This window comes from Juglans microcarpa x Juglans regia, chromosome 7D (genome assembly GCF_004785595.1).
Source record: "Juglans microcarpa x Juglans regia isolate MS1-56 chromosome 7D, Jm3101_v1.0, whole genome shotgun sequence".
Lineage (NCBI taxonomy): Eukaryota > Viridiplantae > Streptophyta > Magnoliopsida > Fagales > Juglandaceae > Juglans > Juglans microcarpa x Juglans regia.
The window spans coordinates 20,978,969-20,992,638 of NC_054606.1; the positions used below are offsets into that span (position 1 = coordinate 20,978,969).

The window sequence follows — 13,670 nt, forward strand, 5'->3', positions numbered from 1 at the left end:
AGATGTCGTCCTACTAAAGCACAAATCTTCGATTCATTCAGTCAAGCCAATAAATTATTTGTTCTATGCAAGAGTGAGCAAGAGAGATGAAATAGTTTATGAGGCATAGAGAAATAGAGAGAGAGAGTGTGTGTGCGCGCGCGCGTGCGTGCATGCACCTATGTGTGAGCGCGTGCAGTGAAGGTGGAGAAGTTTGCCAAAGAAGAAAATCGAAAGGGTTGTCAATGGATGCGAGTGCACGAGAGAGTCGGCAGCATAGTAAGGCATGAGAGAGTAGTGTGAGAAATGCAAGAGGGTGAACAATAGATTGGAGAAAGATTTTTTTTTTTTAATAAGCAAGCAAATTTCATTAGAAAATGAAAATATGATACATAAGGAAGGGTGGGGTTCCCTAACAAACACCTTAGTACAATAACCAGAGTGCAAAAGTGATATTTAAAAAAAAAAAAAAAAACTGCATTTTAGGATTAATTTCTTGGTTCTCACCCATGCCCTACAAAGAGGGCGTCATTAAAGATGGTTTTTAAATAAGCCACCGCAAGAGGCAGTGTAAGCTGGGGGTGCACTGCAGTTTGTTGCCTTAAGATATTTTTTGGAGAGATCCGTAATCTCTATTTCAAGATCATCGATTAGGAAAAGTAATAACATAGTAGAAAGACCGGCATCAGATGGACTGATCTGCGGCAGATCATATATCTTTTCACACCTCTGTGGTGGCACGTAGAAGCCACGCGTCGATGGTTTGGAGGTGAGGTGAGCCAAATCTGAAAAATCATGAGGTGGGGAATCTACTGGTACTACGCATGTGGCGGGCAGAGTCGTCAGGGTGCGGCGGCACGTAAAGACCACATGGGGAAGCAAGCCATGCGTGAAGGTCACGCGCCAAGATTTTTGGCGCGGTTGCACGTCGTCCCAGTAGATCAGCAGTGGTAGGGTTGCATGGTGGGGCGCGTGTCGACTAATAGTGGCCGGAGTGCAGTAGATCTGACGAAAATTGAAGTAGTGGAGGGGGAGAGAAAAAAAAAAAGGTACCATGGAAGCACAATCACACAGTGGTAGTGGAAAAGAAATAGAGATAGAGAGGAGAGTGGAAAGCATATTCACACAACTCTCACCCTCTACTCTGGCAGAGGCACTCGGAATGATTTAGACTTTCTAGATAGAAGTAAGAGCTTCCCTTTCTAGAGAGAATGAAAGAGGCAATTTAATTGTTGCATGGTCAAAAAAAGAGTTTTGTACTTGATCGGGGATCTATATTAGAGCCCATAAATGGGGATATATTGTAGCTACCCCAAAATTTAATCCCAAAATGCTCGTCCGGATGTGCGGCTCAAACTAGTCAATCTTCAAATTTTTTACCATATTTTACTCAAAAACACTAGATCATCAACTGGATGTGATACTCCTAGGGAACATAACATAATTTAAAATTAGATTATTTAATCAAATTATCTAATAGATTATATAATACAAAAAGGGAGCCCCTTTGGTCTGGATGTGAAATTACACCCTTTAACCATGTGCTGCCATCTCGTAATTTTATAGTTTTTAAAATAAACTAGACCATACAAGACTTACTAAAACCATAAAATAGAAAGTTTGAGCCAAAAAACTACTGATGCTAATTAATTCCCAGATCATCCCCGATTATTCATGGCAACTGCCACCACTTATAGCTGGTTAGTGGCTAGGGCTAAAAACCGACTTGGTTAGTGCGGTTTCGGTCCTAAATCGAAGCCACACCGATGAGTTTTGGATAGGCTTAGAACCGGCCGATTCGGGAAGAGAAAATCGGCAGCCTCGGTCTTGACACGAATCATGCGGTTCGTCGGTCTGTCGTCGGTGTCTCTGTGAAGGAGGAAGGGAGCGACAGACTATGCCATCTGTGGAAAGAAGTAGACCTGCAAAGGAGAAAACCAGAGGGAAGAAGAAGCCGAGGGAAGAAAAAGAAGTAGGGGGTTATTTATCCCACTGGCGTTGTTTCATCTAATTTTTTTTATAAAACACATAATTGAAACGACGTCATTTCACTTACTTAAATGAAACGGCATATTTTTATATACATATAATATAATATATATATATAAATAATTGGCCGATTCAACAGTTTGGGTTTGGTTCAAACCGAAATTGAACTGGCCGGTGTCGGTTTCCTTATTTTTATACTGCCGGCCAACCGGTTTTAGACTCCGGTGACTGGTTCGTATCAGAGACGGCCGGTCCTGTTGGTTTCTGTACAACCATATCAATAGCTATGCCTAAATTCCACCAACGATGCAAGTATGGCAGTTACCAGCTATTTTCGACCACATCAACATCGGATATGTACAAATTCGACGTTTGTTGATTGCGGAAAGCCACCAAAGGCAAACGAACAGCCACCAGGTCTTTTTTTTTAATTTAAATTTAATCATTTTAAGTTTTAACGTGCATAACTAGTGTATATGCACATTATTCATTCAAGCTAAGGTGTCATATTTTTATTAGAGGGTGTACATGAGAGTTTTATACCATATCCTATTTAAATTAAATCCAATACAAAATAGGTATATAAAAGGAATAGTAAAAAAAATTAAGATCTTAGAAATATTACGGAGTTACAAAAAACAGGAAAATTAAATAAAAAAAAGGAAAGAGATCTAAAATATCTGTTTCCTAAAATTCCAGCTATTTCATACCACTCTAATATATATATATATATATATATATATATATATATATCTTATATATAATAAACATCAATAAGCAGGCAGGTGTCGTTCATCATTTCTTCCGAATTTGCCCCTGTATTTCAATTCATTTTACTGATGTCTGCCGTCATGTGTGTGTTTAATGGATTTTGTCTAAAATTACTTTTCCTTTACGGGAATGTCCCCATAAACTGGTGTCGGTTCTGCAAAATATTTTAATGTTATTTTCTTTTCCACTTCTTCCGGACTTCACATAAATTCTACTATTTTATCTACTTATTTTTTTAATTTGTTTTATTTATTTATTGGATATACTTTCTTTTACTTTTGGATATGGTTTTTTCGCGTGGCTGACGAAGCAGTCACCGCTTGGATTGTTTGCAGTATTATTATCAGATTAGTAAAAATTAAATAATTTTTTTTTTGTTCTTATCCTTCTATTCTACTGATTTCACCCCTTCTCGATTCATATAAAAGCAAAACTCATTTTCACTTTCTACTCCATTTCCTGTTACGTCCTACACCTTTAAAATCAAAATCCTCTCACTCACATCACACAAACTTTCAGTGGTTCAATGTTGATAGATTAGTTCCTGGTTTTGAAGTTCCAAAGATAACTAGGTATGTAATTCTTTTCCTTCTCCGGTTAATTTTTCCTCTATTTTTAGGTCTATTATATGGGTCTGTTTGTTCTCCTTTCAATTATGTCATATACAATATCTGCTCTTATGGACTCGTCCTAACTTATTTTTATTTTATGGATGCCTAAATTCTTTTTTTTTTTTCACTTTGATCTGCTCTGTTTTTTTCCTTTGTTTCTTCTTCTATTGTAAATCTACAGATAAATCAATGGATGTTCACATATGTTCACATATTTGAAGAGATTGTGCGAATATATTTATGTCGTTATTTTGCTATCATTTTTGTTTGGCTGTGATCTGAAATTATCTGGATTCTTTGAGTTTATAAAAGTTTTTTGTTATGTTTTGTAGATCTGTGGTTGAACTCTTTATTTGTTAGATATTTGGCTTTGGAAGTAGGAGAGATGTCGGATATCATCTCTCACATCTAAAAATCCTATTAGGTTTTTTTCCCTTTTTTTTTTGGTGAATCTGTAAAGAAATGAACGGATATTGTTTGTTTTGATTTTTTGTTTTATAGATGTAGATCTCAATACAAATAGAAGTTTGAAATTTTTTTATTTTGTTTTGTAGATTTATGTATCTTTATTTATGTGTTATAATTTTTTTTTTCTCTCGTCTCATTTCACATTTTTTGTTGGTTCTATGCAGTTGTTCATCTGTTATGTTCCCTTATAAGAAACAGTACGTTGGTAATGGAAAGCTATTCAGAGTTATTAATACATTTTACATTTTCTTCACCTCTTCATCTCAATCCACTGCACACAATTCTTTACACCACAAAGGCTTAAATAAAATAAAATAGAATCCACATCAAGCATGACAATAATAAAACAAAATAGCACGACCATTAATAATAATAACATATGTTCTATTTAAGAATTATAACCATACATTTTTCTTGTTTATTTTTCTAATTTTATTTTTAACAGATTTGTTACTTTTGTTCTTCATTTAATGTTCTTCAAGCTGGTTCTTGTCAATCTCCTCAAAGTAAATATTTTTTCTCATATTATAGAGTTAAAAATTTTTGCATTATAATTAGAATATATTAATTGCTAATAGCAATAAATAATAATTTATTTACAATTTTTAGATATTAAGTTTATTTAGAAACATACATAGTGCATCAACTCCAATAGTCGCTTTTGGATCTGTAATAGAAAATTGTGTAGTTGTAAATGTGTTTGTGAGAATTTCTATATTATAGTCATGGATATTCTGCAGATAATATATGTAATATTTTTATGATAAATGAGAAAATTTTAAAATATAGACAAAATTATTACATTTCATAATTATATATATTAATCTATTTTTTATTATTACATATTTTTATAGCAAATTCTTATTTTTAAAAATATTTTTCAGATTTTTGCTACAGGGCACACGTGCAATGCACGTGTTTGCCCTTTACTAGTGTGTGTGTGTATATATATATATATATATATATAATATATATATATATATATATATTGTTTTGAACATTTAATTATAATATTCAACTAATTCAACTGAATTGAATGGAAAGCCGTTTTGGTTCACAACTTCAATCTGTAGCAACTCTCGTTTATGCATTTTATTTGCAAACGCAATATCAGAGGCAATTATCATTTATATCTCCCTATAAGCCAACTGGGTGGCAAATTTCTGTTTTTTCCACTGAGAAAATCTTTGATTCACACCCATAAAGAAATTTCTGTTTAATAAAGGAATATATAACTTTCAATTTTTTCCTAAATCAGGGAAGTAAAATGACTAAAAGAAGAAATTGTTAGATGACAAGGGATTTCAATAAAGTTAAGAGACATACAAACTTCCCCTAAATCAGTCAAGTAAATATTCTCAATCCTTTTTTTTTTTTCCCTTATTCAGTTAAGATCATTGTAGATAGAGAACAAATATTTGGAACCATGAATTGTGCAACCGCCGCGTAGTCACTTTGAAAAAAAGTGAATAAAATATGGGATCCAAATGAAAAAAATTAATTTTTTAATAGTGGATCTCACTATTTTTCAAAACGATTACGCGGCGTTTACGCACTTCATGATTGTATGTAGAATTACTCTTATAGATATATGTTAAGCCAAAAAATAGTTTTGAATTCAAGTTGTTACTTCTTTATCTTGTTATCTTTTGTTTAAAAGAGATTTAAATTCTAAATATGTTGACCAGTTTAATTTGTTATAGAAACCTTTTATAGATTAAGAATGGGTTTAGTCTATCTAAATTATCCTCTAAACTTGTTAGATTGATGAGAGTTTCAAGTCTTGAGTCACAGGGAGTACCCTTAAAAAAGAAACTTTCCACTCCTCAATCATTTTGGATTAAGAATATGTGAAATCGCCTCTATCTCTTATAAGAATAATAGAGAAGGCATGAAGTGGGAGAGATTGGGTTTCATAATTGGGGTTTTGAATAAGATGACTTTTTCATACTTCATTTTTCTTCTTTTTTCATACTGAAAAGTAATAAGAATGAGAGGTGTGAAGCCTTTTCTTTTTATTATCCTGGAGTCGAGCTATTTTTTCGTTGTAGAGTTAACTACCAAGTTCGAGATGGATTGGTATAATTCCTCTACAACTAGAACACTAGATCAATGTCAAACCATGAACAAAGAAAGGCATGAGACAAAAGCATATTGGCTAATGATTGTGAGGCCACAATTCTTGACTGGAGGGGATACCAAAGGCCTCTCTGCCCTGACTCGCCATCTCTATTTTCCTTGTTCAACTCTATCCCCAATGAAAAGTACACGCTATTCCTTCTTTTCTATCAACTCGATTATAATCACTACCTACATTCCAAGAAATTGTGTACCACAAATAGAAGCTAATAAATTGGACAATTAATGCTCCTTCCTTTCTCTAGAAAGACAAAGTCCCTCATCCTCTCCGTTCAGTTGTTCCAATGGAGAGGAGGATGGGGTCTTGGCTAATCCCAACCCCTTTGTTAGCTAGTTTAGCTTTTCCACTTTTCACTCATATCAAATCCTCCATTACTTCTTCACCAATGCCTTTTAGCTTTCCTTTAGCTGCTACTTTTTCCCAATCCACACCCAATCAAAGAAGTCAGTGTACCTGCACTGTCCTTTGACGAAATGGATGATTTAGGGGAAGGAGGAACTTCGCTAAAGATGGTATGCTATGCGCGAGATCCACTAGTTCTTCATTCTCTTCTTGCTTTAGCTGCCAGCTGACCAAACATGTCATCCTCTCCATTCCTTTTTTGGCATCGCCCTATTATAGGCTTTTCTCTTAACTTTTATTAACTTTTCCTCTCCACCGATTCGGTCATCACCATCTATCGCTTTCCTACGACCAATTGTCTATACATGCCCCACCACGCAACTCATTAATCATCGATCTATTGGTACAGTGCAGAATCGCGACGAAAATCTCAGTGCATGATCCTCACTCGTGAATTGTCCTGCATGTGGCCACCACGCGTCACCATGTCAAAACGCATCAATAAGCTACACACGCCATACCAATAGTTTTGTCACCTTAAGATCTATTAGAACTATACCACCCCATCTCACTATCATCGGCACATGGACTCCAGAAGCCGTCACAAGCAGGAGCGAAAAATGTTAGTTGAAAGCATTTTAGTGTAAAAGCATGTTAGTTTTTTTTTAATGAAAATTCGAATATGACAAGTCATATTGGTAATCCTCACAAAGACAAGGTATATACCGATTGTCAGTTCTCATCTGAAAGGCTGAAGTTAAAGTTACCACATTTCATGGGTGTAATTGCAGGAGGAAATAGAATGGAATCCTTGAATATGCTATCCTAGAAGCATCAACATTTTTAAAACTAGAGAGGGCCAATTGTTCCGATTGGCAATAATTGCCAATACCTTGTCAAATGCCTTATTCATGGCATTCAATTCAAGCCAGGAAGTAAATGAGAAACTTTCATATAAAGTGCAAAAGAAGTAAATAACAGATTTTTAATGATAAATTACATTTATTAATAAGCATCTTCAATCATCAGCCCCTACGAAGTAAGCAAGCTGCTTTCTATTTCTCCCGTCTGCCTCAATTAACAACTGTGACCCCCTAACAGACAGAACAAGCAATTTTGTTAATGTCATGTCGTGCCTTTGTACTGTAGCCATGCCTCGCACGCATGTATTGGTGTGTGTGTGTGTGTGTGTGTGTGAGAGAGAGAGAGAGAGAGAGTGTGTGTGTGTGAGTGAGAGAGAGAGAAAGAGACCTTTATATCCGAGGGATACTGGCATTGATGTTAGGAGATGTTATTTGGTCTGACATCTGCTGCAAGGGATCCGAGGCATTCTGATCAGCACTATGTAGAGAAGAAGCAGAGGTCATGTTTTGCTTCATGGCAAGGATATCAAATGCTCTTCCATAGACCGATTCCAAGAGTGCAGATGTCGGGGTTGTGCAACTATCATCACCATCAGACATCTTAGCAATACGCTTGGGTACTCTCCCCGTATCTGAAACACGAGGAATGCTGGCAGCAGCGTTCGACTCAACTGAGTGCTTCCTTTTCTTTTGATCAGTGTGGGAGTGATTCCTTCTTATTTCCTTATTGATATTTTGCTTAAAACTGGCAATGATGAGCTGACAAAATAATAGAACCCAAAATGAGCAATTAGGAGTATTATAAAATGGGATCACGGTGCGAAGCATTTCTTAAATTGGTTTGGCAAGACAGAATTTAACTGCCATAACAAGCTAACAATGCAAAGCCTTAATGTTGCTATGAGTACCTTTCAACTTGAGAAACTTTACTGCAAAACTGATGGATAAGTAGAATCTATTTTCGGTTTCCAACAGGGATTTTGATCTTCCACTAATTTTTAATATTAACTTATCCACTTTGGTAGCCTTCTTAAACGACTTTTGGCTAGAAAATGTGAACCATCAAGGTTTGAAAAGGAAATTTAAACTCCAAGACATGAATATTTAGTAATTTATATCATATAAACAGTTAGGAAAGGAAGGCTTACTTGAGTAGGTCCAGCAGCAATCAGTGCACCTGCAATCCCACCACCAAAAACCCGACCATCAGGTTCAGCAAGTGAAACACTTAACATGCCATTTTTGCGATGTACGCCACCCGTTTCACCAAATGTATATGATCCAGATAAAGACAAGATCTCAAAGCGACCCTGGATGAACAAACAGAAACCTCTAAATTTCTGACTTCTTATATAGACCAACAATGGCGCTGAAGTAGACCTAAAACATTCAGATGTTTAAATTAAATGGTGTTGAACATCTTATTATGTCAATTCCTTTTCAATATTTTTAGCTTCCAATATAAAATGCTTCCTTGTGTCAGAGCATCAACATCCAAAATGGAGGACAATCGCACAATACTATTGCAAGCACTAAGAGAAAATGAAGGTAATTGCAGCAGCACTAATCTAATCTACCCGTAAGTTTAATCTTCATCTAACTAGGACACCAAGATGATACTTACCGGCTAGACAGAGACAGAGAGATTGATATACCAACCAAGTTCATGACAAACTTATACATCCAACTGTCAAAGAGAACGAACTTAGACATGCCTACTAAAAGTACAATTACTTGACAATGACATGACAGCATCACTTTTACGTCTCAAGGCATGTTGGTAAAATAAAGTCTTGGCTATGTAACATTAGATGGTTGTATGTAGCAATAACATATTCAAGCATGCATCCTTTTCGTGAACATTTGAGATGGGAAATAAATTTCCCAATATGGAAATATGGAAATAAATTTGGAAATAAATTTGACTTAGGCCTTGTTTGGTTACACAGTTGAGATGGGATAAGAAATATGTAAATAGTAATAAGATAGTTTGTGAATAGTAGTGAAATAGTTTGAGTTAAGATGTTTTATGGGGTTTTGGGAAATGAGAGAAAAAAAGTTGAAAAAAAAAATTATAAAATTAAAATATTGTTAGAATATTATTTTTGTTTTGAAATTTGAAAAAGTCGAATTGTTTTTTGTGTTTTATAAGAAAATTTGGAAAAGTTATAATGGTTAGATAATGATTAGATGAAAAATTTGAAATTGAAAAGTGATTGTGTTTGAATAGTATTTGAATATTGAGATGAGATGAGATGGGTTGAGACCATCTGTGAAACCAAACGGGGCCTTAGACTTCTATTAGGAGTCTTTATCGTAATGGCATCCCACTTGATCATGGCATTTCTCATAAACATGTGCCATAGAGATTGGTCTACCTAAGCATGTCCGTGGTATTTATTAACTATATGCACAGTATGGCAAGTAAAAACTAATCAATTTAGGACTTCTTCAAAGCGGTCCTTCTCTCTCAATGGCAACTCACTTTCCCCATCATGACATTTTTCAGGACACATCCCGCATAAACTAGTCTATCCAAGCATACTGGTGGTATCATCTCAGAAAGTACTCTTGCACAAGTGAAAGGAAGGGAGAGGATCACAAAAATACAACTTTACATAGATACAGTGAGGGAGTGAAATCTATGTATCTATGTAGTTGTAATAGATATCTTCATGAAACCATGAAATGCAACAAATCTAGCCATCTGACAAGTGCAGCAAAAGCCGAAGAAAGGAGTGAAAACTGAGTGGTAAAGGGTAATAGAAAGGAATGAGGACATGCCTCATATCTCAAAATACCACCAGGAGAACCAGGTTTGTGAATTATCACACTGGAGACCAAACCAGTAGCAGAAAGAATACAAACTGCTCGGGGACCCTTTTGAGATAACGATGATATCTTACTAACAATATCCTGAAAAGGACAAAACATAACCTCTTAAGAAATGACAGAACATATAACATGCCAAGTAAGAAACTAAAATTAAAATGACTAGGCAAACTTCTCTGATATCCATCCGGTATTACCTCACCGGTTTGTATGGGTACTACATGAGGGGTGAAGTTTCCTCCAGCTGTGTCTGCAGCAAATGCACCTTCACAAAAATTTCAGGTGTGAGAAACAGATAGGCCTATTTTTCAATATCTTTCTTGAAAAATATAAATTTTCAAGTGCTTTTAAAAGCATTGAAATTTAAATAATCTAAAAATGGGATAAACACAATCCCTCTGATCGAGCCAGATCCTACAGAATAGTAAGAATTGGGACCTTTTCAGGTCTCAAGACTGGGCTGATGCACAACATTGTCAGATGGAGTTTCTAGAATCAACAGGACTCCAGCAGCTGCATACCTCATCTCTAAATTTGTATTCAACTAATTCAGAACCACTGGTGGGAATGGCAAAAAGGAGTAGCCATGAGTGCTATAATTGGGAAAGGTTCATTCATATGAGTGCTATAATTTACAAGTCTAGCCGTTATGAATGAACACTAAATGAGAAAACCAAAAGCCATTTTAACAACGTATGGTCATACGTTACAACCTACAATCCTTAACTAATGTTTACGGACAAGGTTCTTAAGCCTTTTACTTATCAAAAAACAAAAAAAGGTTCTTATTTTGGCTATAATGAAGGCATTTTATCTAGATAAAACTATTTTTTTTCATTTTTGCGAACTGTTGTGTGGCAACATAAGGCCACTTGCATGCTTCACTTGAAAAGCTATGATATCCGTTTTCCTGGAAAATTCTATTTAATTGTTCTCTCCATACGTAATGATTCCCTGCAAGACTAGAAATCTGCACTTTGGGTTGAATAATTCGCCCATGTTTTTCTCACTTCTTCCGGGTGATATGCAATTCCACGATCATTTTTACTCAACTTCTACTTTGGGTCAATCATATCATATTCAGCCTTTTTCTTTCTAAGATACTCAGAAATCTAAAAATCCCGGAGTTTTATCCAATGTCAGTCGAGTCTTACTAACCGTTTTCTGACTTCTGTTACCTACTTTTTTGGCACCCGTGAAGGAGTTTCATCTAGATAAGCTTCAAATTCTCCTTCTCTATGAAGTGGAACTGCATGTATCAATTGAACATCTATGATATTAGTTTTCCCGCCAGATTTCTCTTTGATTGATCTTTGATCTTTCCAAACATGATGATTTTCTTCAAGACTAGCAATCTAATCTGCCTTTGAGCAGAGCCTGGGTTTTTTTCACTTCTTCCAGGGAAGCAATCTCAAATCATCTTTTTGCCACTTTATCCTTCGAATTCAACCTTATTCATTCTAAGATACTCAGTTGGGTCAGAGACAAAAAAGGAGAAGACATCTATGAGTTGCTGTTTACAAACTTTAGATACTTCAAACACTAAAGAGACTCTTTGAACATCTAGACCTTTTGGAGAGAAATACATTGATTGGATGGAAACTCAGTTAAAGAAAATATATTTGCAATTGTGAATTGTGAAACCGCCGTTTATTCGCTTTGAAAAAAATAAATAAAATATGTGACTCATACAAAAAAAAAAAAATTAATTTTTTAATAGTAGACCCCACTTTTTTTATAAAATAAGACCCAATGAGAATGAAAGGTGGCAAAGAAAACAAAAAAAGTAAGAATAATGATACTCCTACCGCTGGAGCTACCGCTCGCATTTTTTTTTTTTTAACTTTATGATTAAGGAAATATTTTTTAATAATATTGTGAATTTTTAAAAAAAAATAAACTTAAGTGTTAAAAAAATACATATAAAAAAAAACACCAAAATACCTAGCGGTAGCTCCCAGGAAGCTACAAGCAGTGGCTGTAGTGCCTTTTTTTTTTGTAATCTTTTAAGAAAAATGATACTCTCACCACTGGTTTTTACTGCTCGGAGTTATCATTGAAATTTTTTATTTTTTTTTAATTTTTTTTTTTACTTATTGATTAAGGAATTATTTTTTAATAATATTGTGATTTTTTTATTTTATTAAAAAATATTTAAAAGTGTTAAAAAATAGTCAGGTAGTAGAGCGGGGCAGTAGCACCGCTCATTGTTATCACTAGTTGCTTTTGCAAATTTTTTTTTTTAATTTTCTATTCACATTTTTTTAATATATTTAAATATATCTAAAAAATAAAAAAATATATACCAATATATTTAAAATCACTTCTTTAATTATTAAGTAAAATAAATAAAAAAATCCCGAACGGTCAAGTAGACCGATAAGAATTGATGGGTAAAGCAGCTTTTTTTCAAATAAAAAAAAAAAAAACAATTATAGCTAAATAAAATCAATTATAGCTCCCGCTGGTGGACGTAGCCTCGTCAAAAAGTAAAGGCAGACCTCACGGTGCAAAGTGGATAAAGCACGGAAAAAATGAAGAAAAAAAATGCAAAAGGATCAGCATCAGGTAGCACTGAACTGAGATGACAAAATCATCGTAGAGACAATGATATCCAATTTTTTATAAAAAAAATGTCTTCTTTTTTCCTTTTTGTTGCTCGAAACACAAGAATGAAGAAACTCACCCAAAGACGCCAAGGCCTGCAGTTTACCCGAACCTCGGGGCCTTCCTCTTCCTCGTGACCTTTTGGACGGGCTCTCTGACACTGGGCTCACCTTTTTCCCATCAATCTCGTACTTCCTGGGCCGTCCCCTCCTCCTCTTCCCCACTTCTTCCAAGCCAATTGGACCCGACAACCCTTCTTCGGAGCCCAATACTATCGGCCCAGATCCTTCTCCTCCCATTTCTGGCTCTTCCACAGCTACTGCCACCCGCTGCTGCTCCACCACCGAACTGTTGTTCATGTCGTCCATGGCACCAAAAAAAAAACCCCAGAATTCTCTCGCAAAAAATGAGCCCAAAGCTACAGAGAGAGAGAGAGAGTCTGATTGTGTGTCTGCGTATGTGTGTTTGGTTCCGACGAACAAGAAGCAGAGAGAACGAGTTTGCAGAAGTAGTACGGTGCAAAAGGCGGCGGAATGAAACAACCTTTTCTGTGTTTTGTTTATGCAATTCAATGGGGATTTTTTTCACAAAGATCAGAAAAGTTGTTCAGTTTCGTACATAATATATATAGAGGGAGTAGGGACTACTGCTGTTTTTCTTCAATCTCACGAATATCTATTTGACACTCTTCTGAAAATTCTCTGTGGGAGGTGTTTCAAGTCCGAAGAAAAGGCCGAATAAAAACTTAGTATTATTATACTCCTTTTTTTATTTTTTTGGGAACTTTTAAAATATACTTTTTATGTTTCACCTTATTTAGAAATATTTAGTCAGTATAGATTGGCAGCAATTAAAACCAATTTAAATTTTCCTTTTATTAATGTTAAAGGGATTTTATTTCCAAATATGATAAATTAATTATTGGAAGAAAGTTACTATTTCATTAGTAGTAGTTATTTTGAGATTTGTTTTTGAATTTTGAAAATGTGATTATTAATGATAATAATAATTATGAAATTCAAATAAAAGTATTGCTAGATATAATTCTAAGCTGCGTAAGCCCGCATA

General features: G+C 35.0%; 1 protein-coding gene across 2 annotated transcripts; it reads right to left on the reverse strand.

Annotated features, from left to right (window-relative positions):
- Nucleotides 1-7,039: 7,039 nt before the first annotated feature.
- On the reverse strand, nt 7,040-13,324 carry LOC121238404 (AT-hook motif nuclear-localized protein 9-like). 2 transcript variants are annotated; one of them, XM_041135253.1, is made up of 6 exons: nt 12,682-13,324; nt 10,193-10,260; nt 9,948-10,079; nt 8,312-8,473; nt 7,552-7,922; nt 7,040-7,384 (listed from the first exon to the last, which is right to left on the reverse strand). In XM_041135253.1, the coding sequence occupies exons 1-5, from the start codon at nt 12,968-12,970 to the stop codon at nt 7,554-7,556; spliced, it is 1,020 nt and encodes a 339-aa protein (XP_040991187.1). In that variant the 5' UTR covers nt 12,971-13,324; the 3' UTR covers nt 7,040-7,384; nt 7,552-7,553. The 2 variants fall into 2 exon arrangements, with proteins under 2 accessions (XP_040991187.1, XP_040991186.1); XM_041135252.1 differs by having other exon boundaries at nt 7,040-7,394.
- Nucleotides 13,325-13,670: the final 346 nt, after the last annotated feature.

Coding starts and splice junctions, on each gene's coding strand:
- LOC121238404 (XM_041135253.1), bottom strand. CDS start 12,970: ATGGACGACATGAACAACAGTTCGGTGGTGGAGCAGCAGCGGGTGGCA. Junction 10,261..12,681: donor GCAGGCCTTGGCGTCTTTGG/GTGAGTTTCTTC, acceptor ATTTTTGTGAAG/GTGCATTTGCTGCAGACACA. Junction 7,923..8,311: donor TTGCTGCTGGACCTACTCAA/GTAAGCCTTCCT, acceptor TTATTTTGTCAG/CTCATCATTGCCAGTTTTAA.